Raw genomic sequence first — 27,630 nt, forward strand, 5'->3', positions numbered from 1 at the left:
TCATCAAATCAATCAATCGACTCCGCCGTGCTTAGACAGTGTGCAATAAGGTATCAGTTTATATATTGTTTAAATAACTGGTAAATTTGTACATCTGGAGCTGTATATACGTAATAAATAATGCATCTACGGTCGCACAAAAAGAACGAACCGTTTCGGTACCAATTCTACTGCCGGTACACTAACGAACCTATCGTAAAGCAAGCTTTGCTGGTTCGCCAGGCGAAAAGGGAGCGCTTTGCTGCGCAAAATAATGGAGCTTCTGTGTTGCTCCTACTAAGCGATGAACAGTATAGTATAGCTACAGTCTCTATAGTTAGTCTTTCACAGTGTGTGTGTTCAGATATGCTGTTCACCTGTTGCTACTTTTCTCTAAACTAGGAAACGGAATTCATATGATATCAGTTCTATCCAAGGTAGTTCATATCGCACTGCGATCTAATCAATATGATTCTAATCGAACGTATGATAAAACCCTTCTACAGGGCCTTCCCGAGTTTTCCTTTTTCTTTTAGTGCAAGACATCACCATGTATCGTAATGTACCGAACTTGTGTACGAGGTAGTAGCGAATGTAATATGTCTGTTCCGGTTGGGCGTGTAAAGTTTCGTGGCTGTTACCTTACACGCGCCGCAATCGGCCATTTACGTCCGATCCCGGAACCTAATCTCTATCGGTGTGCGTGGTGCCAACAGGAACTGGAACTGTGTATCGAGCGGACTGCGATAATCGATCTCGAAGTTTTGGAATATCTACAAGAAATGTGTAAAGTCATTGGGTAGTGAACTACTTGGAGTGATGTCTGTAGGCTTACCTTTGCCACCAGTAGCGTTAGCTCAATGTCGATAACCTTCTGCCCGGGACACATTCGCCGACCGATGCCAAATGGAAGGACGACCGATGCTCCCGGTTCCTGCCGCTTGTACACGACGTTATGGTTTTCATCCCGCTGTTCGAGCCAACGATCCGGTAGGAAGCGTTCCGCATGATGAAAATTGTCCTCACTTTGACAGGCAACTCGCGTATGGCACAGTACGAGAGTCTTTGTTTGGTGATACAAAACAAAAAAGGGTAAGAAAATGTTATACATTAAACATTTCGTTATTTAAACGGCTATTTCTAACACTTACTCCCGCCTGCAGATGATAGCCGGACAGCTGGAAGTCTTCTTCGAGAATTCGCGCCAGACAGGGCGTCGTCGGTGATAGACGGTACGATTCTTGGATGCAGGCCTTGGTGAAGCGTGCGTTCACAAGATCTTCGTTGGTGATGTTCTGCACACAGTGGCTAAATTCTTGCGCAATCTCACGCTGATGCTGGAGCGACTGGCTGAGATTGTGCAGCAAAAACGAGAGTGTGTTGGAAAGCTGCAGAAAAGCAAAGAACAGTGTGAGAATTCGATCGGGAGATCTCTTTCTCCGAACCAATCCACAGTACAGACCGTTTCTATGGCACTGGTAATGAGGTCAATAATGCCGGATATCTTCTCCTTCGTATCCAGTCCTTCCGTTTGAAGAATGCTGATGAAGATATGCTTCACGTCGTTATCTGGACAGTTGAGCTGTTCTTCCTCCAGCGCCTCGTATACAATCTCTGCGATCGTACTGCAAAAAACAGGTAAGCATCGATCAGTGTTCATCAACATTTGTCACGCAAGTCTTTCTTTCTCAAACTTACTCGTAGATGATCTCTTCACACCGTACAAAGTTACGGTAGAGTCGGGTCGGAACGTACTTCCACAGCTTTAACCCGTAGTAACTCTCACCGATGTAAACGAACGACTCCTTGACGGCTTCGGCAAGTCGCATAAATTTTTCATTCTGTCGATTTGTCGTCAGGTAACCCATTCGCCGACCCAACACCAAACAACAAATAACTGCAATGATTGGGAAGGAAACGAACGTTACCATTGGTGATGGATGACAGCAACACAAAACTCACTCTCCAGTCCGACCGAGTTGGCTATATCCTGGAAGTTCCGGATCGTTCCATCTTCTGTCCGCTGATGACGCACCAACTCCACAAAATCGTCGCAAATCTCGTTGACAGACGGTATGAAGGATTGCAGGATACGTCTGGAGGTAATGCCCGTGGTCAGTTTCGTTCGCAGCTCGTGCCACTTTTCACCCTGCCTGCAAAAATCAAGATAAAGCGAATGAAACAATCGGCTAATCAAGGGAGAGAACAACAATTCGTTCAACCAGTAGACGCATCCTTACGCATTAATCAGATTGGTTACTCCGAACCGATCTGGCCGGCTGCTTCGATAGACCTCGACAATTTCCGTCGGCGGTCGAAAGGGAAAACGGCTCGGGTACTTCAGCACCTTCTCCATGTCGGCACGATCGAACAGATTCACGATCGGGACCGTGTCGACGTCGAGCATGATTGGGCCGTAGCGACGATGCATCTCCATGAACGTTTCGTGCACCTTGGCGTACCGTTGCCGACCGAGAAAGTATCGCCATTTGGTACCGATCAAGGGCAAACGGTGTGGTCCCGGTATGTCCCAGATCGATTTCACCTTCGGCAGACATTCGTCCGACTCCGCCTGGACGTTGCAAGACGACTTCGACGTGGGAAGCCCACCGCTGCCACCACCCTCGTCGCCATTGTGCTGGAGCAGATGCAGCAGGAAGCTTCGGATCGATTCAATGATTTTCTTCGGCTTGGGGTTGTAGGACAGAAACATAAACAGCGTGACGAACGTGTAGAACAGCACTATCGTGACCGACATGGTGCGATCGTACGAGTTGGTGATGTCTGCGAAAGGAAAAGCGAACAAACGGATGAGGAAAAATCGATGCAGGCTGACTGACGTAACAATAACGCCCGGGGGTTTTTGGGAGAGCATGTGCTGGCATGTGAATTGTTTCCAAGGTTAAGGTCACTTGCGAACGGGTGAACTCAATGACATGATTTTTTGATTGTTGATGTTGTGGCTATCTCTAGCAAGTGAATCATTTTTCAAAACCGGAACTAACTAGAACAGTGCCACACCCGATAATCCAAATTGTTGACAAACAGTTTGAATGACGCCGTACATAATGTTCCCAACCTAATCAGCAGTAACACCCAGATAAGCCTCTACGTTCAATGATAAACGAGGTTTTTAAGCCTTTTTTTAACATTAATGCACTTTCCATTTCACCACAATCGACACGTCAGTAAGCCGGAATGTGCGCAGTTAAAAATAATGTCGGACAATCCAAATCCCGATGCAACGGTGACAATAACCTCATAAATATTGGGGCAGATCGATCAGATAGCACTATCGGGTTGTGTGTGGCCCCGATGCACAACCTGTCCTTTACACGTCCTTCAATTAACAAACGTTATCGTCTAGCTGTTTTTGGACGCCCACACATCAAGCGATAATTCGCACACATTTGCTTCAAGTGTCCAATTTTTACCTCAGGTCCGCTTATCAGAGATAAAAGTTACGACCATTTCGATAGCGAATTATTTTTAGTGTACTTCTGTGTCAACTTCAACCATCAACTCCGGCTAGCACTGGGAATCATTGCGTATTCCTTAATCCGGCGAAAAAACAGCTGAAAAATGCTTGATTGTACTGGAGTTAACGAATTTGCCCCAGAACGATGATCCACTCTCTCACCGGTGAGATGTTGTGGCGTGTTCGCGCCTTCGCCCTCCTGCTCATTGCTCTTTCACTTTCAATATCGCTAGTGGAATGAAACAAGCACACTTTCGACGACAAGCGCGCGCTTGGTGAGTTCGACGACGGCGTATTGTCAATCAATGTCGCTTAATAAAAGCGACAACACGGTCGAACCGGCCGGCCCGGGCCATAATGCCGCGCTCACTATTAAGCTATGAAGCAAACAAAGAGCGACGGCCAAGTTGCTGATAGGGGCGGAATGGGGACGACGTGAGAAAAGAAAGGAAGTACAGATCCGACAACAACAAACCACCAGGCCTGCCCCGTTCAATATCACGATCACGGTCACGGCCACGGCCACAAAAGCCTGAGCTGGCTTGCGATCTCGCTCACTCATTACACTCGCCACTGGGGAAGTGAGAAGCTGGATTGTCTGTGCCGCAGTGAGTTATGAAACGAGATTGGGCGAGTGTTTGTGCGTGCGTTTTTTTTTTGTTGGTTTTTGTTTGCCGCCTCCAGTATCTAATAGGAGCAGCTACCGAATCAAGAAGTGATGCCAGAGAAAAAAAAGAGGTTGATCGAGCGTGACGTAAATGGTGGAACAATGTTAATCGCCTTATTTGCCTGCTCACACGATTCTTTCTTACCCATCATCTCGGTATCGGATCCTATGCAATCCATCCGTGCACTACATCGGGCATGTACTGTCCTGCCTGTGTATCCTGTTCAATCATGTATGATTTATGCACTAACACACCGCAACGCAAATCCGTCCGTAATCTTCGTTCACCTTTTCCCGAATCGATTTAGCTACAAAATACGGCAGATGCGTCTCTGGGGGGCTATCGTTTACCACTGGCACATACGAACGGTGCGGGATCTCTAGCGAGATCGCACTTACGTTCGCTTATCAGCGCGATGTTATTTAACGAACTAATTCGGCAGTCGCCGAAAAAAACGAAAAGTTCCCCCACGGGAACACTTGGCGCTCCCGCCAACGGAGCCGACGAACGCGTTGTGACGCGATATGCCGCCTAAAGTTCGAATGCCCGAGGATCTATCGCGCACCTGCCCTACGCGGTTTTGTGTGGTGGTGCGTTGGATCCAATCTGAAAGGGATACGACACCGCGTCGTCAGTCGCTCGGGTACGCTCGGGATAGGCAAACCGACCGGTTGGGCATGATAAAGCTTAAAGTGAGCATAATAATCGCGCATTGGTGGGTTGGGACAATTTTTTTTTTTGCTTAACTACCCCAAACAATGTCACTGTGTGCGGTAAGGCCTGTGTGCGGAAAGGTGAGAACGGTTTGAGATCACTCGGCAAAGCAAGATTTCGCATTTGATACTATGTTATGTGGCTTAAGCAAATGCACTATGGGATAAATTGAGAATGTTTTTAAACGATCTAGCTGGTTTGATAACTTAAGTGTCTATTTGCTTACCACACTTTTCGGCGTCACTCATAATGCACATTTTTCTTGCAAAGAAACCACTAAAACAAGTTTATAAAAATTCGCCTTCAAAATTTAACACATATAAGACACACAATAATTAGAACAAACTAATTAAATTTGAAACAATTTTAAGCGTTTCGCACCTGAATTTGTGCTAAAGTGATCGACGTTCACCGCTCGATGGTTATGTGCAAAATGTTGCTAAAGCAAAACTACCTCCACAAATAGATGTTTGGCCAATGGTTGTTTACGTAGTTTAAAAACACCCCTTGCCGCGTGCGGTGTAACTCGTTTTGTGTTGTTTTAAATAAACAATCTACAAACACGGCAAACACCCATGTTTTGTGATAATTTTCTTTTACGGTGTTACTGAATACTTCTTTACTTAAGCTTTTAAGCATAAAACCTATTCAATCCTATCATTTATTAAATTATTCTTTGTAAAGAAGGAGATTTTATAATAGTCTCCAACATAATCTCCAACATAGTCTCCGACAGCCATAATTGAACAATTAGATATTCCAAATAATATTTACCTAGCATGAAATTAATTATGCTTGATACAATTGGTTTCATTTTCAATCTGTTTCAATTAAAGTGAGTGAGTGGTAAAAAGGTGAAACAATTTCTTGGTTCAACATTAGTCATGAATTACATTACACCTACAATACTTCTGATAAGCACAACCTATTGTAGCGAAATATTGTTTACAAATTCAATTCAAGATCAATAACCTGTGCTTGTTAGATTTTTTTCTCCCACTTTAATAGTACTATTGTATTGTAATACAACATTTAAACATTTTTTTTAAAGTTAAACTAATAAAAATTTGTGCTTCGATCTGCTGATGGAACCGTCCTACAGTGCCCAGATGGATTTTGAATGATTTGGCGCATACAGCGCGCATCCAATAAAAGCAAAAGAATGATAGCGAGCGCCGAGCCAAAGTAAGAGAGCGAGAGAGCCCCAAGAGAAGGAGAGAAGCATGGCGCGAGAATCAAAACAATGATTAGATTGCGGTACTATCTATCAGCTGACCAGTTCAGATGCCCGTGTGACGTTTGGAGGCAGCTTATCATCGTTGAGGCCGCGGCAATTTTCATGCCATGCATTTGAAACGCTCAAAAGCGAGAGAAACGATCGTTTTTTTTTGCGACCGTTGCGACTATCTTACCATCGTCCGAGTGTGCTTGCGTTGTATTTGACACTGGGTGGTAGAAAATCCATTCATTCTACTAAACCTTTCAATGGTGATCTTTAAAAAAAACGAAAACTATCAGCAAAATACGAATCAAAACATAACATCAGACAGTGTGATGCTGTCTTAACAATTTAACCGCACGGTAAACAATAATAGTTTACATTCCAAAGCTCTCAGCTGACTATAAAAAGAAAGTTTGCTGTTGATGGCGAATGATTGCCGGTTAGATAAGCTTGGTACCAACCTTTAACACCTAACACGAAAACAAATCACCCTGTTGATCACCATCATCGGTGCAACAATGTAGCATGAGTTGTTGTGACTTGATCCCCGTTCCACACTCCTCTCCTCTACATCTCCCAGACATGGCTACGACCACAGTGTCACAGTGCTATTCCTCAATGAATTGTTAACTTGATGCATTCCGGAATATGTTTTGTTGAAGATGCTTTCTCCTTTTGCTTCGAGTTTTGAAGAGTAGTGCAAAGTAAGGAAAATTAAAGGTACAAAAGACAGAATTAAACCAAAACCACAGTACAATATGCGTGCGTTCCTGTGCGAGATACATAAAACGATTTGCCAAAAAAATCCCCCCTCGGGGGCCTCTCTTTGCAGTGTGTGCCTTCCCGCGCCAAAATATTGCGCCGTGCGTCGTTCTGCGGAGATTTCAATGTCAAAAGGGTAATGATCGAGATATGTGCGGGCTTTTTTTATTTTACTCTCTGAATTTTCGTTCCATAGGTGCTTCATTCAAAATGGGGAAGGTGCCACTCGTTGTACGCATCTCCCCCCGTTGCTTCCGTTCCTCTTGTCCCAAAAACCGTGCGCCAAACACTATAAAGCCGAACGGAGTAAGCCATAGAGTGAGAATGGTGGAGCTTTTGCCTTCCTGGTAGTAACAATCAGGGTGTTCGATCATTCGCGGATGATGGTTTTTTTTTCGTATTTGGTTATTGCCTGAATGGTTTTTGAATTTTCGAAACTCCTGAAACCTGTAGTAGCAGGTCGCCAGAACGCCTATTTTCAAACACCATTTGCGATTTAGTTGAAGAGTGTTCGACACCGGCAAACAGTGTATTAAAAACATATTGGCGTATTTATCGCTTGATCTTACCGTTTTCTTCATCACAACTTTCGTGCGTGTATTTAACACAAGAGTAGAGCACCAGTTCCTTCCCGCGAAGAGAAGGGTTTTTGAGCGTAATGTGAATGTATGAGTTTGGTACGATTAAACCTTTTTTTTCGTCGATTAAACGTCGCCGTACACGAAATTTAAAACTTTTACGCTTTACATGCCGAGCAAAAGAAAAGAGAACCTTCTTGGTTGATATATAGAGAGTGTGCTAAAAAAAAGCCCTCTGCGTTTCTTAAGCGTCCGTCGGGTTCGTCGCTTAAATGATCACACACCAAGTCTTTCGTTTCGCTCGAAGAGATTCTTGCGGCTAACCGTCTTTCGGGCGTAAATGATGAGAAATTGCTCAGCTTTGTGAGGATTGGGAGAAGGTGAGCTGAGAATGAAGGTTGCCGGACGGTTCTGTAGATTCAGGTAAATCAATAAAAGCTCACCAGTATGCGTGTGTGTGACAAGCAGGAAAAATTGCACGATGATGGTGTGCTCGCTAATTGATTGGTTTGAGGTTTATGGTGCTAAGATTCCTTTGTTAAAGGTTCAGAACACTTTAAAAGGCAACTCTTATAAAAGCATATTTATTCGTGTGCAGTATAATTCAACGTTTATAACAGTCTATACCTTCATTACCTTGCAATCAGTAATTAAGTTTCTTCTCCCATTTTACAGTGAATAAAAGCTTGTTTAACCAATATAAGGTGACATTTTTAAATTATTTTATTTCTCTTAACCACAAAAAACAAACCCTAAAACGAAGCATCTTTGTTTACGGCGGCTTACAGCCGCACGATCAGCTCGTACGTCAATTCAAAATTCTAATTAAAAGCAGAACCATCAAGCTGGAAACAGGTTTGCATCCTTCCCCCGGATCAATAATGATCCTGCCGATCCCCAACCAGTCCTAGCATCTAATTAAAAGGCTCCTGGTATTAGTTTTTCCCGACTGCCTTCCCTTTGTGATGGGCTGATCGGTCGGGCTCTTTAGCGTGTGTTTGCCGCACGATGCTTTTAACAGCATCAGATGAGTTAGGTTTTGTTCCTTTCGATCTTGACCTTCTACCGGTCCGGTGGTTGGGCCCCAGGAAGCTGGATAGAAGGCAACAAAAGCAGGTTGGCCCGAACGAGCGAACGCGGAAACAGGCGGCCGATATCATCCGGTAGCAGGGGGTTGATGCTGCTGCTGCTGCTGTACGATTTAAATCCAAATCGAAATCGAAAGGGAACGAACGAACGGCTGGAAAGTGTGTGAATGTGTCTGCTACGAAAGTACCCTAAACTGCCTAACGAAACGCGGAAGGTATCAACAAGAAAGGAAGGTGCCAAAAAGAACACGGTCGTGAATGTGTGTACGGCCCCAGACGGCTCAGTGATCGTGCGTATCGTCCTCCACCTTATGCATGGGCACCTCAACGTACGCCGGTGATCGGCGGCACTACAACTCACAACCGGTGCGGCAACTATAATTTGACTGTTCCGACCGCGGAAGCGTAACTCTCGTTTTCTAACGAACGCGGTCGCAATACAGGAAGAGTCGCGGCTGGCCGTCCTGTCTCTGGCTCGTTCGGTAGATTTCTCACTCACTCTTACGATCCGATGCCGGACGAGATCGAAAGTTTTGCAGACCGCGAGCCCAACCGCCCATGGAACTCTCACCCAAAACCGGTGCCCAAAGCCCCACCACCAAATGTTTCCCGTTGCCGCGAACCACCGATCGTGGCTTCATTTCCATTTCAAGCGCTAGATTGACCGATTTTTTCGGTGCGCCTTAAAGCCCGAGCCCAGGGTTGATGGGAGGAAGGAAGGTGTAAGCATAAAACTGTGTCAAAAACGAGACGCGCCTGGCCCCGGTAAGCGGCCGTGTTGGAGTGTGTTGGAGAGTGCGTAGGTTTTTGGGGGATAAAGCATATGCCCATGCCGGCAGGCTGTGAAGGTGGAAAGGGACAGAAGTGCGTTTTTTTTGTGCTGAAAATACTGGTTTTCGCTACTTAGCAATCGGGCCGCCAATGGCAACGGGGATGGTTTTGTGAGGGTGGAAAAAAGGTGGAATTTAAATCGCGATACATTGAATCAGGCTTAGTGGCATCTTTTTTTTTATCTATGCGCTAAGGTAAGTGTGGTTAGAGGTAAACTATGTATGACGCTTTTAATGTACCGTAAACATTGTTGTTAATATATTCCTTCTATCGCCTTGTTCCAATGCGGAGGACAACATATTTTATCTGATATTCTTCATGAATTTTTTTCATATTTGTAACACATTTTTGTGAGAATAAGAGAAGGAATTGAAAAATGATAAATATTCCCTTTTAGAAAATTACTTACTTAAAATACGTATTAAAATTATTAAACAAAATTCAAATATTTCTTACAGTTTGTTATCTCTAATGTTAACTTTAATAATTTTTAAATATATTTTTAAATGCTGTATAACATCGTAGAACAGAATTTTGTTCTATTTTGGTAATATGTTTATAACAGCATTTAATGGACAATAGCTCTACTATCATCTTCAACCAATTAATGTATTTTTCTATTCTACTGTCTTCTTATTTTCATCGGATATTTTAATGCTTAGAAAAATCATGGTTTATATTACAACAAAGTTAAACTAATTTCTTTTTTTTTTTTTTTTTTTTTTTTTTTGCTCGGTTAGAACGGCCTGGCCGTATCAAGACTTATTTTACCACGTAGCAGGATAGTCAGTCCATGCTACGGGGGGACGGTCCGGATGGGATTTGAACCCGGTCCCTGCCGTGTGGACGGGCGCCGTTTTTCACATGCACCACCGAGCCGCCCCATAAACTAATTTCTATAATGCTTTAAAATAACATTAAACATTAAACTAATTTCTATAATGCTTTAAAATAACAAGACACAATTCGTTTACATTTTTACTACCCTAAAAAAATGTCTTCGTTTCGATTTAAAATTATTTTACTTTGACTTATGCACCGTACTTTCAAAACACTTTTCACCGTGCAACCCGTCGGATGCATTCGCCGTGCAACCTTTGTCTCGTTAAATCGACCATACACACCAGCAAACCACAAAAACCTCACAACCCAACCGAAACCATCGTTCCGTATCTTTGGAATCCGGTTGTGGTTGCGATGCGTACACTTTTGAGAGAAAGGTTCACTGCATTAGCATTAGAAGTCCCGCACATGTGTACAGGTTGGTTAAAAAGCCTCCAGTAGGGACTGAAAAAAACCGTCCTGATCCCGCGCGCCGGTTTAACGTAACGGAAGCGTCCGCTGGCCAGCAACGCATCTGCATCAGTGGTCTTTCTATCGGCATCGTTGTATCGCTCGCCGGCGTGTACGAAGTAATCGCTTCGGCGTGTTAGAAATTTCCCTTTCACATAAATCTACATCCCGGGCGCGTTCGTAACGAGCGTACGCCATGTTGGGACCATGTTGCAAAGGTTGAATGTAGTTTTTCCTTTCATCGTATAAACCAAGGATGAGCGGGGCTACACAGTTTTCCGACCCGAACTGGTGTCCACACTGGTGCGTGAAACGGGTTTTTGTCTCCCCCGAGGGGAATTATTTCTCCCTGTTTTTCCACACATCATCCACATTATCAAATGGTGACCCTTCTCCACGTATCCGTCCGCACACTGTAGCCGATTAGGCCGATTGCTCCACCTGCAACATAATCGATTTGGAGAGCCCCGGGCACGCGACTGTTGCACCGTCGTATCGATCGATCGATCGAGTGAAAGCCCTGCTCCACTGTGTCTACCCATGTCGCCTTCAGCTGTAGCGAAGAAGGAAGGGGAGGGAAAGGGGAGAAAGGTGAAGAGGAACTTGGCGCACGCGTTTTCACTATCATTCATCCATAGTGAGCCACGTCAAATTACGGCCATTCATTGATGTACACGCTGGAATGGCATTTTGTGGTGCGTGTTGTCCCTTGTGGAATTGCCGGGAAAATCACATCCCGCTGTGATTGACGTGAAGGAAGGGAGGGAAGAGAGGGGGAAGGAAAAAGGAATAGAGAGGAGAGAGAAAAAAAAACCGCGTCAAGCTTTCTCAGCCATTTTCCTCCACGAGTCAAACGCGCGATCGATTGATTGGTGTGAGTCATTAAATTGTGTTGCCTGCGGAGGAAAACGCAGGAACGTTTAACTGTCGTGTCTTAAAGGCCGCTTGGGAAACAGGCACCGACACAGGTTTTCCGCATTTCTGCCCATAAACCGCTTTTTTTCGTTGTTAAGCTTTAACGTGAATAGTTTTGCAGTTACATCACGCATTGCGCCTTTTCATGTACATTTGCCACGAAATCGAAAGAAAACCAGACAGGTTGTGCCTGGAATAGGGAATTAAGTGTAAAACAAAAAGAAAAGAAAAAAGATAGTTGAGGATATAACGTTTATGGAGGAATTTAAAGTACTGCTTGTATGCACGCTTGTAAAACAAAATCTGAATCAAGATTTATTATCCCTTCCTTCGAAACGAATGCGTAAGAAAATTCTTTTTCCCGCCCCAACAAACAAAACAGAAAAACACACACGAGCAAGCATAGAACATTTGCAAAAACAAAAAAAAAAACAATGCTCTAATAGGCGTGGAACTGGCAACATAATGAAAGCAACGAGGAACCCCCGTTGCATACCACCGGACCAGTGTGAATTGTGCGACGTACGCTGCGCGACATTCGAGGCCAGAAGCAGAAGCAGAAAAATGATCGAATCGTAGTGGGATCCACCCAGAAGGCAAAAAGGGCATTCCTTGTTCGCGCCCTCGCGGGTTTGACTTGGCTTTGGCGGTTGGCAAAAGACAATTGTTCCTTATTACTATCATCATCGTCATCATTATGCTTCATTACGCGAGACCGTTGGTTGGTGCGTTTTTGTTTTCAGTACGGGCGAGTGTTTTCTGCCGGTCCTTCTCGGCAAGGCTTGATTCCCTTCCTTCGTGTCACTCTGGTTTCAAGCCCTTTTTCCCCTTTCTTTTTCGCTACCTTTCACACTGTGACCTTCGGCGGGGGAAAAAAGGAAGCAAAATTATGTTTTTTTTTATTTCTGTTTTTCTTCTGATCAATGTATAACAACAAACCTATTTATGCCAGTAGCACTTTGCTTGCGTAGAACACACATCTATCGGCAAGTCAAAACAAAAACAAAACACTTCCTAACCGATTTCGGACAAAACACAAAATGAGGGCACAAAGTTCAGACGGCCGATCGGTACGTTGCGCATTGATGAGTTATTTGTAATGAATTGACAAAACGAAAAGTTTTGCATCCGTAAGCAAAAAGAAAATCCCCCTAATTTGGACCGAGAGCGGAAGTAATTTTTTGTTGTTGTCACCTCTTTTTTAATTGTCACACATAGGAAGTGTACAACCGGTAGTAGACGCTTTATTTTGCAAACCGAAAGCTTTTTTTCTCCTTTTCTTTAACTGCGTGTGGGCAGTTTGTAGTTTGCGAAAAATGTGCGTACAATAAGTGGCAAACGTTTGCACTATGTGACGTAAATGTTCATTTGAGCCGGGTGTCGAAGTCCAACCAAAAATGGCATACACAGCAAATGGATCGATCGATCGATGGAATGGAACAAGTACTATTTACTACAATGACCATGCGGATCGTTTCGTTTCGAGTGATCAAATTACAATCGGAAGGAAAATGCGGGGACTTGTTGGTCTTATTTTTCACCAAAGTATCGTCACGGTTAAACTGCTGTCACGAGCAAAAAAAGCACGATTTGCACCATTTTTGCAAACGTCCTTCTAAATAGTAGGGGCAGGAATTTCCTCCGGACGCTTGGTGCGTCCTCATTCGAAAGCTGACGCCATGGGTTGGTTTTTTGAATGAAAATCCGGGACCTTGGTCACGAAACCAAAAGCAATGTGCAAGCTCATCACGCTTATCGTACACTGCTGACATACGTGATCGATTCCCTCTTGCTGCCCGAAGGAGAGGTTCAAACGGGAGGGGAAAAGTTGGAAAGGTAGGAAGTGCATTTAGGTAATGGAATTGATAATACACCTTTGAAGAAGAAAAAAACGAAACCTTCTCCTTACCAACAAGAACCAGTGTCCGGTATCATAACAAATCGATCACTATCGTTACTTTTCGTTGTCTTTCGTTGACGTAACGATGAAACAATTTCGCTTGCAAAAAACTTGGAAAAAGGTTAAGCTATGGTCCACCTAAATATGCATCAAATGAAAAAAGATCATGGAAAAATAATACTTTGTACCAAATGTAACTGCCTCAACTGACCGTGAGTTTGAAAACTTCCAATGCAGTTGTACTGGTTTTTTACTTCTATTTAATACTATTTCTCCATCCAATTAGAAGCTTCCATCGTTTACTAACAACCGGACCGTTTCGGACAACACTTCTTCGCATCGCCTTTAAACCACGGCAATGGGTTTGTTGACCAATTTTTGCATCAACCGTGTGTGAGATCATGTTGACCGTGAGTACCTGGCGCTGGTAATGGACGAGTGAGTCGTACACGCACACCACCCAACCATCGGGGCAGGGGTTTTTTTTAACAGAAGTTGTTGATATTGAATCTAAAATTCTAATTGCATCCAGTCTCGAACGGTAATCATAACTGCAGGTGAAACGGGATGATGATAATGATGGGGTGGGGGTGGTGGTGAAAAAAAGCAGGTGAAGGTTCGTGTCCAAAAACCGGTCCGAAGCGATGGAAGAGGTTTCGGTTTGAATGCGATATTTGCAAACAAAAATTAGAAGCGAAGGAAAATTGTTCAGAAACATTTCCTAACTTTGTATAAAATATAAAAAAAATAGTTTTTTAATATAAAATTTATGTTAATATAGAATTTCTTACATAAAGATGAAGAATTACAGCCAAATTTTTACTTTCTCTTTGACTATTTTCTAAATCATTGTCTATAATGCATTACTTTGATATTTTACAAAAAAAAAAACATATTCAGTACGTGGCACTTCCAGAAAAGAATTGAATAAATTTAACACATAAAAAAATCGTATAAAAAGTAACACATTTTATGAAATAGTAAAACATTAAAGTACAAAACAAAACCATTACAAAGAATTGGCTGAAGAACATCGCATCAGTTTACGCAGAATGGCAGAAATAGTTGATGATGTAACTGTGCAACCACTTATTGGTGTTAATGAAGGAACCAGATTTGTTTCCCGTACGCAACAAATCGAATCCCATCGTGAGAAGTGTTCTATTCTGAGGCAAGAAGTTAAAACCCTGAAGGAAGCAAAAGAACTACAAATCGAGGACTACACTGCTAGGGCTTGGGTGGCTTGCCGCAGTATGCGCCACCATCGTAAGAATTCTAAAGACCGCAACAAACCACTTCAAGAACGCTAGCTATACTTGGTGCAACTTGTCGATATGGCAGCAAAAATGACACTTTTTGCTTTCCTTTCTGCCCTCTAAAACAGCATAACGGTGGGGCGGGGGAAAAAGCCGATGGGACGGAAAACGGGAAATGGAAAGGACGTTCCCGCTTCGAACCACTTCCCAGGGCCAAGTGTTTAATTAACGGCGAGGGCAATTTAATCGGCCCATCAGCTAAGTGTTTCAGCACGAGAGCCATGGGCAGTCTCTCCCATCGGGATCCATTCTTCTGGTGCGCTCTGGTGCGTTTCTTATCCTGGCGGGTAAAGCTCACGAAATAAGAGGTAAAGGCTTTGTAATAAGTAGTGTGGAAGGAAAATGATGCGAAAGAAGTTGAAAAAAAAACATCGCAATAAACACCATCATTGAGAGGAATGTCGCAAGCAGCCAAACCGGGCACCAGGGAGTGAGCTAGAACTGTGCATTCCAATCATCCCGTCAGTGGTGGTCAATTGATGATAATAGTAGCTTTGATTAAGCAGACAGTAGCAGACCACGGTGCCACGGTGGACAAGAAATAAGATTCTAACGTGGCTTTGGTGGCAATCGTTCTGTTAATTATCGGGAAACTTAACCAGAATGTTGAGAGAAAATAGAAAACACTCCACTGTCTAGACGATCGGTCACTGCACCGAACGGTAGAAGAGACTTGTGGAGTCTATCACTAGTCTGGCACAAAACATGCTCATTGAAGAACAAATGTACCACCATTAAAGATAGTTGCTTGGGCAACTAATCAAACACTGTTCCACGAATATGAGCGATCATTTGCTGTACCGTTTATCAAGTTCAGCACGGACACTAAGCGTGCCAAGATCATAACTCCATAACCCAGTAATAAACCTACGCCCATACCATGACTCAGCGTACTAGTTCGATTAATTATTTAAAAAAAACCATGTCAACATGTTCACGCTTAACAGTGACACTGAAAGTTCAGCCATCCTTTATGATAGGGGCCGTCGAAGAAGCACGGCCCACGATCGGTAGCCGGCTGTCACCAAATGGTTTGACAGTGGCCATTGGGATCAATGAATCCGACATAAACCCACTTTTCAATTGGGGTCCACACCATCAGCTGCCCCAGTTGTCGTCAATTGATCGTCCGGACGGGCCGGCTGGACAATTTTCTTACATCTTCTTACCCATTCGATGCCGGGCGTATGGGTGTGGGTTTTGCGATTGTGTATAACCGATGTCACCGTGATTTATCTCAATCACACGAAATGCAACCATCAACAATGGCGCTGGTAACCGAAAACTATCTCCAACCGTGGAGGGGTGGGGGGACTGGTCAAGAAATGAGGATAGTTTGTATGCAATATAGCAACATGTCACACGACCGTCTCGGCTGACATACTTTCACTTTCCTTTGACCGGGTGGATCGTGCGCCCATGGGAAACGGTTGCAGCAGACAGCTTGCTGTTGTGGAAGATGAAATTGAATAGCGCACACACACCATACGGACCGGATAGCTTGGGAACTGGGCCGGGAGGATTTCTTCGGCAATTGGTGCGGTTCCTGCGAAAAAGAAACCATCGTTTCGGGACCGATTGACTTAATGCAATCGTTGTAAATTGATGTCAAGAACTCTAGTGAACAATTGTGGACTGGGACATCGACCTAGTCCAGTATTGCGAGGGGTTTTTTTTGTATTCTTATTTCGGGAAGCAAAACAACTTCTACCGGAGATGCTAGCGACACAGCATCAAAACACGGAAGTAACGTTCAATTGCTCTCCGTTGAGTCGTACATTTTGTCGTTGGTTCGATGACATCTCAAAGATCATATGATGGGGAAATCTTCCTATCTTCGTTAGCTGGCCTATGGCAGGGTGGAGCAGAAGTAGCAAAACAACCATATCTTAAGTATATGTTCTTGTTCTGGACACTCCTTAACAAAAGGGCTTCCGTGTTGGATTAATTGGGTAGATACCCGCCAGGCGTGACGAATGATTGGAATGGATCAATGGTGTTAATTGATGTCAATTTTTCCTACAGGACGTTGTGGTTCTTCATTGGTAGTTTGTGCTGCTTGCAGAACATACCCATCCCGAACGATTCCCGGTTATTAGATTTGATTGCCATCAATTAGCTTTCTGCTAAAGGGGTTGAAGATTTTTGCTGATTTCTTATCATATCGGAGGGTGTGCGTCAATTCCCCTGCTAGGTAGATAAGATGTTCTTCGATGGTAGTATGAATAAGGAAGTATCCAATGTAATTGGTCACATCTGAGCTACTATTGCAAACGCATGGAGAACTGTCTAGGTATTGTTGGGTGTAGTTGTCTACTTCTTGACATACACTGATACATACGACATCTTCAATCTCCAATACAATTAATTTTAATGAGGGCAAGTGGATCTCTTAGTTTTCAAATAAATTCTGACATAGTGTACTATCAAGAACAGCATGTACTTTGAGCTAAACTTTGTCTTAAACTTTGAAGTTGACATTAGCGTTTCCGAGAGTTTCCATACGTATCTGAGACATCTCATAAAATTGCGGATGTCCTCCTATTTGCACAGGAGAGGAAGATCTGTCGAATCCACTTCTCATCTTCAAATGACCAGCATTAGGTAGATTACAACAGCTCTATCAGTAGAAAACATAATAGGTAGGCTCTCTTTGGTTGATCATGTCATGCGAATAGCGCCTAACATGCGAAGAAAAGGTATGGTCTTCCAGGTTTACAAGTCTTGAAAGCTTAAAGAGCTAGAAGATGACTCACAACCGCATAAAGATTATTGAGATTCTTGACCAAAGGGTTTTAAAACTCAATAACTAAATAATGAACAAAAACATAACTGATGATAGTGTAACTTAGTTATACATAACTCTGACTAAGTAAACAGTATTTCCCTATCCTTCAGAGAGCGTTTTCGCCACAACGCAAAATACTCTTCGCCACAGAAGTTCATTCACCTTGTTTTGATGGCGAAATCCTCTCAACTGGCGTATATTCCCGAATCGTCCAGAACATTTCAGTTCGCTAGAATACAAACAACTTCACACACCCCACTTGGGATTCTTGTGGATTTCTTTGTGGACCATCGGAAGATGTTTGCTCTGGTCCAGCCCAATGCATCCGGGTGGTACGATTCTAGTGCTCCCGGCGCATCCACCCACTACAAAACCTTCCCAAAATTCTGGAACTCATCCTCCCTTGTCCAATTGGGCTGTTTCTGTGTGTGTGTGTGGGTTTTTTTTCTTCAAGTTTCGCCATCGAATGACGCAAAAGGGTCATTTGCCTTAGCGAGTTGGATGCGATCGCGAACGGTCGGTGAGTGTGTTTTTCGTTTGCTTTTTGGGAACACCGAAAACAACCGAGGCGTATCATCAAAACATCAAATCGCCTACCGGAGATGGGAGCATCATCACCCACCACCAAGGGAGTGATTGTTGGTCCTGGAGGAGAGTGAGTACGGAATAGGGGGGCCTCCCTTCACCTCAACCACAGGGCCAAACATACAAACAAAAATTCACCAAAACAACAACGTAACAACCACAAATTAGTACAGGAGATTGGTAAAGAGGAAACCCGAAAACAAAACAACAACAACATTCCGCAAGATCGATGACGGCGTGACGGCGGTCTCCAAGTGCCGTGCACGAGAACTTTTACGGATCCGCACAGTTGTGGTGTGGCTGTTGGCTTGTAAACGGGGCTCTGGCGTTTTGTTTTTGTTTTTTGTTTTTGCGTGGCTGTTTCGTTCGTTTCGTTTTCGGAACCGGGTGCCGTTTATTCACCTGCACTGACCTACGCCACACGCCAAGATTTGAAGCAAAGCCGCCATTAAGTTCGCCCGTCTGTTGGCCTGCCTAAGAAGCGGGAATGGGGGGGGGGGGGGGGGAAATTATTCCACACCGTGCCACGATATCTGCTGTGGCCGTTTTCAACAGTCCGCACCTACCAACCGTGCCGTCGAAAGGTGCGTGTGGTTGATTCTATTGCCTCTTCCCAAAACTTAAAAGGCGAGAGACAAGCGATAAAAATCCCAAATAAACCGCACGGAGGGAGAGAGAGAGAGAGGGCGAGAGAAAAGAGTGGGCCAATGAACTTTAAAGTTCTTTGACTTTGAGCGGTTGTGCCATTATGGTCAGCGAACCCATTCGATATCCAACTTCTTCTGCTCCGATCGTCACGGAACGTCTTCAAGATTGCGGCACCATGGACGGTCATCATCGGTCCACTGGTTATGCTGTCTAATTCACGGATCCGGTCGTGTGTCCGTTTTAAGTTTTCGGGTGCACTTGGATATAGGCTCCCCTGTTTTCCACCCGCACCCTCAACCACCTGTGGCACAGCAAGAAGAAGCAATCAGGTTCTTGGTTCAGCCATTGTGGATATGCCCAGCACCATAAACAAGACGACCATTCATAACGGGAGAACTGCAAAACAGTTTTTTTGTGTGTAGAACCATCAATCATAGATCGTTTCTCTAGGTGTGTGTGTGTGTCTGTGTGATGTTTTTTTTGCTATGTTTTTCTGCAACAGGAAATGTTTTCCTGTTGGCAAAATTCGAATTTCGCACAAAACCCGCCCCGTTTCCAATCGGTGCGGGAAATTGCGGTCCATTTCCGGTTGTCCATTTTTGGCGGTGGGTGTTTGAATTTTTAAATAAATCTCTTTTCAACTTATTCTTGTTGGTGACTTAACGCTGGTGTTGCGATTCCCTTTTGTCCCTTTTCTCGCACTGTTCGCGCTTAACAGTGGTGCAACGTGTTGCAACAAAAAATCTGGCAAATTTCCGTGTTGTGTAAACCGGTTTAAATTTTGTTACTTGTTTTTTTTTCCACAAAACAGCTGTTTACAATCGAAAGCAGAATTATTCGGTACCGGACATTGCGTACATCGTTCTTTTCCACCCAGGCGAAGATAATCGAAGGAAAAACAGAACAGCGTACATTGACCTCGCGATCCATTTGCGATCTTGTGCGCATGGATATGGGGGTTTCAAATTGCATAAAATGTAGCAATAAAGTTTGCTCGAAAACAAAAAATAAGGAATCATTCCCTTAACACACCAGATACACCGAGCATGCAAATAGGGTTCTATTTTTAGCTAGCGAAAGAGACAGAAATAAAAAAAAAGAACATGGGCGAATGATTGGCAGATTCAAGCCCTGGGAGATATCTTGCTGCTGCACCAAGGCCCAAGCAGAATCTGAGACTAGAAATGAGCGGGATGTATGGGAGCCCTTAAGCAGCGAGCGTCTAAATCACGCCGTCGACTAACCTCGAAGCCCAGTTTAACAGTGGCACACGGTCGAAGAATTCCTACGGTGGGTGGGATTTACTCCTGTGCTCCTTCCCTCCTACCTTCCCCCTCTCCCATTTCCTCCCATGGCCAACCGTACTGTGTGGACAAACTGTCTTTTAGGGAATGGATGAAGATGGTAGACACGCAGCAAAATATGTATGCAGCAGACGACGCGTACTTGATCGACGCGAGGATCGAGTTCTGTTAGCCAAGAATGACTGATAGAACGAAAAGCCTCCAGCCACAAAGCAAATGTATTAACAACAACAACAACAAAAAAACGTCGCCTGGAACCGTTGGCAAGAACAAGGGGGTGTCCATTGCATCACAATCACAGCACTGCTGCCAGTGACCATCGTTCTTTGGCTGGGAAGATTCTTGCGATCCTCTGGCAAGCTGTCCCGCTTTTTTATATATTTCGCTTCCCTCTTCGTGTAGTGTAGCACATGTTTTGTTGCCGTCCACCTTGAGATTCCGCACACCTAACCAGGCGGGGGGGATCATGCAAGGAAGGGATGATGCAGTCAGCGGAAGGTTTTATTTTAGTTATTTATTTTTATTTACTTTTTCGCCTGTTTCCGCCACGTCGCTCCGAGCGGGACGAGATCGTAAAGCAAAAGGGGTTGCATAACATTCGCGTTCCGTTTCTTTTCTTGCGGGATGCGCCAAGCGTTCTGGTGGCCCTCCTGCTGGAGTGTGGAGTGCAGGAATGTGCGGCATATCGTGTACGGGCCCGAGCATGGAAAGTTCATTCCTCCTAGTGCCGGTGGTGTTTGCTGCAAGGTTTGGTACACTGGAGGGAATGCTACGGGCAAGGGGGAAGCTTCTGTGCGATATATTTCATCATATGGTTTTTTGAGATTGGATTTATGACGTATGAAATACTTTAAATTTCTTACGCAAGTACTTTCGAATTTGCAAAATACAAGAATATAATAAGAAAATTGGAAATCCCAACAGTTGAGAATTTATAGTGAAAATAACGGATAAAATCGGAGGCGGCCCGGTGGTGCATGTGATAATCGGCGCCAGTCCACACGGCAGGATCGGGTTCAAATCCCATCCGGACCGTTCCCCCGTAGCAAGGACTGACTATCCGGCTACGTGGTAAAATAAGTCTAGTATGCCAGAAATGACCGGCGTGACCTGTTGTAAGGTCGTTAAAAGCCAAGAAGAGAGAGAGAATGGATAAAATATTTATTCAAATGTATGTAGAGCAGAAACTACAATTATTTCCCTTTTTTTAAATAACTATGAATTCCAACCCAAAACAAATTCTCATCTTTTCATCCCACGCCTAATGAGTGTCCTAATTTTTGAGTTCTTCTAGTACAAAGAAGCGTCTACTGACTCGTGTCTAATCCAATATTCAAGCATTTCTCATGTTAGTCACTTCTTCCTGGTCTGAATCGAAGGTTAAAACATTGAAGATAACAAACATAATTTCTAATCGGAAAAGACACCAGAAACCCACTAGTGCCAATGCCACGACCTCAACATCAGCCCGGAAAGTGATCTTTCGTGCGATCGTGCAGAACAAGCTCAGAAGAAGTAAGAATCACAACACACAACCCGATATGAGGATGCAGGCCAACAAAATTTGCCAAATCGCCCACACCTTGGGTACGATGCGCAATGCCCGGAAAGTCGATCACCGGTTCGAAGGTAGCGGCAAATCCTTCGCCACCGCCGGACCCCATTTCGGAAAAATTCGAAGGCGAACCTCGCACTTGATCTTGATGTTTGCATCCCACGGTTAGCGATGGGCTAAGGTGGCTCACCTTCACCGTTGGGCTACTCGAACGAGCGGATGGCAGAATTTGCATGACATGCCGCATGGGATGATGAGCCGCCATTCGCATCAGATAGTGTCGCCGGCACGATTTTGATCGGTCACAGCTCGCACCATAAATCACACCCCCTTTGGCGAGTTTGGGGACCGGGAAGGTGGGGAGGGTAAGTGGAAAAGAGGAAAACGACGGGCACAATCACACACAGGACGCATACACACACAGATGCGGTAGCGATCGATGGCTAAATCGATCGATTTCCGGATGCGACTTCCCTCACGGCAAACCAGTCGCACCAGTACGTACGACAGCGTCGTCATCAGTCAGTCTCAGGCATCGTGTGTTTATACGCTGCGTCCATGCCGAATGCGTAATCCTTTCGAGGCATCTTTCTCTCCGCTGTTCGAGCTGCATTATGTAATGGCTTACCAACGGATGGATGCAACATTGCAAATGCATTCTTTGCGCTCCTCTTGTGCGCTGTGTCGTATTTCTTCTTTTGCCTTTGGATGCCTTCGCTGCGCATCGTGTGTTTCGATCCCCCCACCCCTCACCCGTTTTGGGTTTTGTTTGGAAGGGAAAATAAACGATCGTCTACTCAAATCGAAGCTTATCGGTGTCTGTAAAGATGGCACTGTGGCGATGCACGGCTACGTTAGCTGCTCTTTGTAGCCACCGTTTACAATGCGTTCTTGAGCAATGCACTTGGAAGAAGCCGCAAGTCATGAAGGTCAATAGGAAGCGCGAACGAATCTCGTCCTCCATCGCCTCCGGAACTGTTCCGGTACCGGTTGTTCCCGGTCCCGGCGCACACCGTTCGACCTCTAAATGTTGGGCACTGGAAATCTCATCACTGTCCGTTTGGTACGAGCAAATATGTACTGCAGACAAGCTGCAGAAGATTTACAGTTTTCGAAGTGGACGATGATTATATTTACAATTTTGGGAGGTAAATTATGTACTACAAAAACAACGGTAAATTACCTTCCATTTCAGATTAACAAATCATTATCGATCTTGGTCTAGCATGTACAAATGTAGGAAGGTTATATTGCCTACAGAACGAGTATATTGATGAATCGGGCAACTCTCGGGCTACATTATATAATCGAAGATCTTGACATAAAAAAAAAATCGAAAAAGATCATTTCCAAGATGATAGCCCGAGGACTCCCAAGATTGAAGTCCTATAAAATGAGGGGGAAGGTCATTGATTCGAGAACAGATAATTATAGCTTATTGTGATATATCCATAATATGTATTTTGGATGAGAAATACAGGTGATCTTGTACTTGAAAAATACCCGCAAATAAAGATTTGGGAATCAATTTTCGATTAATTCTTTTTTGCATAACAATCGACTTAATGCACCTGGTCACAAGAACACTAAATTAGAAAATACCCACTAAATCTTTAATAAACTTTACAAAAGAAAGGAAAAACTATCCAACTTTAAGAATAGTTTAACGCATGAAATTAATTGGAAAATGGTTGTTTTTCCTCAGAATAAATTATAGAGCAAAAGCGAACGAAAATTACAAAGAACATTCTCCAGATTGAGCGGAAAAAGAACAGCATAAAATTTACCCAAATTTATTAACCTGCAGCAAACGGTCAAACCTAACGGTATAGCGGCCGTTTCGTATATTGAACTTCATTCAAAAAACGTTCTAGAGCAACACCACCAAAGTGGGGTTGGAAAACATAAAATCATGGTCAAGATTGCTGCGCTATCCAGCTTGCCGCCTCGACAATCAACGGATCGATTAATTGCGTCCACTTGTGTCTGTTCGTCTCGTGGTTTTCGGCAAAAGCGACCGCACGCTACTGTCGCCATTGATGAAGTGGAATTAAATCGATGGAAGCAGCCAACGATTTTTCGGCCCCATCGATGCACGGTCGAGATTCGATTCCAAAGTCAGCATCAGGTCATCGCACGTCCCGTTCCACGGTGGTAGTTAAGGAATTGGTACGGTGGTAAACAAAGCAACAAAAAAAACCATAACAAAAACCACTGTTAAGTAACGCAACCACTATTCCGTTCCGAGCATCGCGCTGCAACATACGACGCAATTTATGAGGCGTGATCATGAACTTCACCTCCACGGCTCGGACAGACAGGGCAAAAAAAAAAAGCGAGAACCATCTCGGTCAGAGCTATGGTGTGCCGATCGAATACCACAAATATGCTATCACCGCACCTTCATCGCGCACCAACCAACGTCGCTGGCAGCATAACCTAAACGATGGGTGGGTTCGCACGACCACTGCCGTCCGCTCGTGGTAGCATCGAGAGTAAAAGCACGTACACTCTGGCCCATCGCGAGCTGATTGGTGACAAAGCGTGAAAAACGGCGGCCAGCTGGGAAACACATAACAGTGAGATCGGTGGAGACTGTTCCACTAGGGGTGGTTTTTTGTTTTGTTTTTGGTAGAACAGAGTTCATTAACCCTTCGGCAAATGATTCGGCGATGGGAACAAGCGCCATCGCGAACGGGTTGTGTGTGTGTGTGTGTCTGTATGGGGCGCGTGGGTCTTATCTGGGATGTCGTGATGTTGCCGGTCCAGTGCAAGCTTTTAGTATGCCCCGACATGGCGATAGCACGGGCAGACATAACTGGCAATAAATAAGACATTTTGACGTGCTTCAAAAATGTTTTGTGTAGCTGATGCCATTCCCGACCGCTAAACATCCCCTAATTAGCGGTGAGGGGTTGTTTTTTTTTGTCGAGCAAGATAAAAATCTTTCTAATTGTGAACGGGTTTTCAGAATTAATGTTAAATAGAATATTTGGAGGAAATAGTGATAATATTTATTGTTTATGAGATTAGATTCTTAATTTTACGCACAGATGTCGCTATTCCAGACACTAAGAGTTTCCTTTATTCTTTAATAATATTGTTCTTCTCAAAAAAAATGCAGTCAATCTTGTTATTCTAATGTTCTTTGATAAAATGACAAACTGCATTTTCTACAACATTCCAAAAAGAAAACCACCTGAAAAACCCATCGCAGGAAGGATGATCCAGGGATGGCCCAATAACACGATCGATTAATGGATTGTTCGCATTAACGAAATCGCGAATGCTGGTGCCATTGACCTGCATTCAGTGCGGCAAAATTCTCAGAAGTTCAGATGAAATCATTTTCGCATGATTTTTTTTGTAATGTTATTGGCCGCTCGTCAGTAAAGCGATGGCACCCTTATCGGTGCCAAGTGACACAAGTTTGTTTGCCGACCCGGAGGTGGAAACAAAACAAACACGTACCGTTTGAGTAAAGAGTGCGTTTGTGTAAAAAAAAGAAGAAAATTGTAAGAAATATCAGGAACAACACAGAAACAGACCTCACCCGAAAAAAGCAAAACCGAACAATCTCAACCACGCATTCGATCGCAATGAAACAACATCGCACGAAGGCGGGCAAGTTTGTGTTTGCAATTTTTAGGCGATGAAATGTCTGTTTTTGGGAAGAGATTTCGCTACTCGAACTCGCGGCGTTGGTTGTGTCCTGTATTTGTTTTATCAATATAATCATGCTAACGAGGATGGGTAGGGTGTAACAGATGAGAAATGGGGGGGGGGGGGGGGGTAACCAATCTAAAGTTCCACCCGGAGGACGGGAAGGAGCGTATGTTGACACGCATTGTATGATTATTTTGAAGTTATTCCGCAAACATCATTTGTGTGCGAAGAAAGTGAACAACCAAATTTGTTATTTTGCCAAATTTCACCCAAAAATGTGTACGATGAGTCGTGTACACAATGTGACGAGTGGATGACTCGCAATAAGGAGCAACTTTGTTAGTCATTGATGTCTTAGGGTTTTTTTTCTGACGCGTCATTACTTTCCGAAGTTCAAACAACTAAAGTGGATTAATTATCGCTTCTTGGGCATCAAAGTGTAAATTAGATTAGTTTACTAGGTTTCTCTAGTCACCTTATCATATTGTCTATGATGTTCAGGGAGTTCCTTCTTATACTAAGGATGCTAGCTGGTGATATCAATGTATAGGTCCAATCGTTGATATCAATCTCCTTTTAAAGGTCTTGTGACTCAATTCAAGGATTATCTAATCTAGCGAATATCATTTTGTATCCACAACTTTTACACATGAAAGTTACACGGAGAAAATCCTCTGAACCATCTAGTGAATCACAAATTGGAGTATACGTTTATTTTCATATATTTCATATTACATTCAACAAGAAGGGTCCTGCTGCCTGGTACTCTAAGTAGAACTATAGAAGATACTCCATGTCGTGGAATCCAACTACGCAGACACAGACCTTAAAGTCAATTCTTATATCCTTGAGATGTTTGCCTAATCTGAAAAGATTAGAACTAAGTCTAGACATCATTGCATAATTTCCAGAGAATTAAGACTTCTTGAAGCAGGAACTGCAGGACTTCTTTTGCTCACCTCATCGGTGTCCCACGTAGTCTGAAAACGTGGCACAGACCAGATGTAAGCCAGAAGTCTAGAGGACAGACATTAAGAGGATCACTTCTTGATATTGGACTCCAAGTTTTAAATAGCTTAGGTTCTTGATAGCTTTTCCAGATTTTGGGACTTTGACACCGCACAAGTATTCTGACTAAAGAATATAAATTATTATCAGTAAACTTACCAGATATTATCGACCTAGTCAGATCAGATTAGTGATCAGTTTTAAATGTGCTTTCAATAGATTAATCTTTTGCAACATTCAGCCGCAGTATTTTAACTTGTAGAGTGCAAAACGCTTTGCCGGGCATTTTGTGCGTTTGTTGCAAGCTTCAAATTGGCCACCAGCTGTCAACCGAGCGCAACCTAGCACCTCGAAACAGCATCACTTCCCTCGGCCAGTCCCAAACGAGCATGCAGTCTTTCAACACCGTACGCAACCATGGCCCAAAATGGGTCTGCCCCTGCATGCACACGGTGCCCACCCTGGGAACGTACCGCCAGCACCGAACCTCACCACCGTGGACTTCGTGCGGCACGCGGAAGGTCCGGACACTACAGCAAAACCGAAACATACTTACCCAAGAACCAAACGGCAACTGCAGACCACTGAAAGGGCCGGCGTCGATACGGCTACGCCAAACCGATCCAAAATGCTCGACCGTCGTGTCAGTCTCAAACGTCACACGATCGGTGGGCCGCGGGGCCAGCACGCGACTATGATGCAACAGCCTGGCCCGTACCAGACTTCACTTCAGACCGAACAGCTGAACCAGCGTGCACACGTTAAGCTGTCATAAAACTGCATCACACACGCGTTACACTCGTGCAAACACCAACACGCACACCGAGGAGGCTGCACACCGCTGCTACTGCTATCAGTGCCAGTGAAGGCTACCTTCAAAACCGAACCGAGCCCACCTGGTTCCCACGATGCAATGGCCAGCAGCAGGACGGAATTGAAACAAGCAACGCAAGGGAACAGGAGAGAGAGAGGGGGGGGGGGGAGAGATGAGAGGGGGAAATTGTACTATAGCCCTCCGGGTGGTAACTTACGCCGCCCGACGTAAAGCAGCGGAAGCGAGTTTGATTGAGAATTAATTTGCTTCTAGCCTGCACTACCGATCACTGATAAACTGATCAATCCCCAAATGTGTTTGTCGGTGGTTTCGTAGATTCTTCCCAAAATAAACCGAAGGGACAGACACACAGGCACGCACTTCCTTCACCACCGTTTGGTATGAATGGTTGCAAATTTCAAGGGCACACGTCACGATGCCACGTTTCTTCTTTCGGCGAGTGCACCACGCAAAAAGGATCGCGGCGGTAAAATCCAACGGAAAGAAACGCGAATTGA

General features: G+C 44.2%; 2 protein-coding genes across 7 annotated transcripts in view; both read right to left on the reverse strand.

Annotated features, from left to right (window-relative positions):
• Positions 1-31: 31 nt before the first annotated feature.
• On the reverse strand, positions 32-27,278 carry LOC125765021 (ecdysone 20-monooxygenase). Of its 6 annotated transcripts, none has more exons than XM_049429861.1 (8): positions 26,855-27,278; positions 2,220-2,763; positions 1,942-2,132; positions 1,678-1,876; positions 1,442-1,604; positions 1,131-1,367; positions 815-1,042; positions 32-752 (listed from the first exon to the last, which is right to left on the reverse strand). In XM_049429861.1, exons 2-8 carry the CDS (start codon positions 2,735-2,737, stop codon positions 645-647), a joined length of 1,644 nt encoding a protein of 547 aa, XP_049285818.1. In that variant the 5' UTR covers positions 2,738-2,763; positions 26,855-27,278; the 3' UTR covers positions 32-644. The 6 variants fall into 6 exon arrangements, with proteins under 6 accessions (XP_049285818.1, XP_049285816.1, XP_049285815.1 ...); XM_049429859.1 differs by lacking the exon at positions 26,855-27,278 and adding an exon at positions 5,066-5,308; XM_049429858.1 differs by lacking the exon at positions 26,855-27,278 and adding an exon at positions 4,270-4,818.
• Positions 14,015-27,630, reverse strand: part of LOC125764971 (tyrosine-protein phosphatase corkscrew-like) — a 168,233-nt gene continuing 154,617 nt past the window's right edge. The window contains exon 11 of the transcript XR_007418500.1: positions 14,015-14,026. The gene's annotated coding sequence lies outside the window, so the exon portion shown is untranslated. The remainder of the gene's footprint in view (positions 14,027-27,630) is intronic.

Source organism: Anopheles funestus, chromosome 2RL (genome assembly GCF_943734845.2).
Source record: "Anopheles funestus chromosome 2RL, idAnoFuneDA-416_04, whole genome shotgun sequence".
NCBI classification, from domain to species: domain Eukaryota; kingdom Metazoa; phylum Arthropoda; class Insecta; order Diptera; family Culicidae; genus Anopheles; species Anopheles funestus.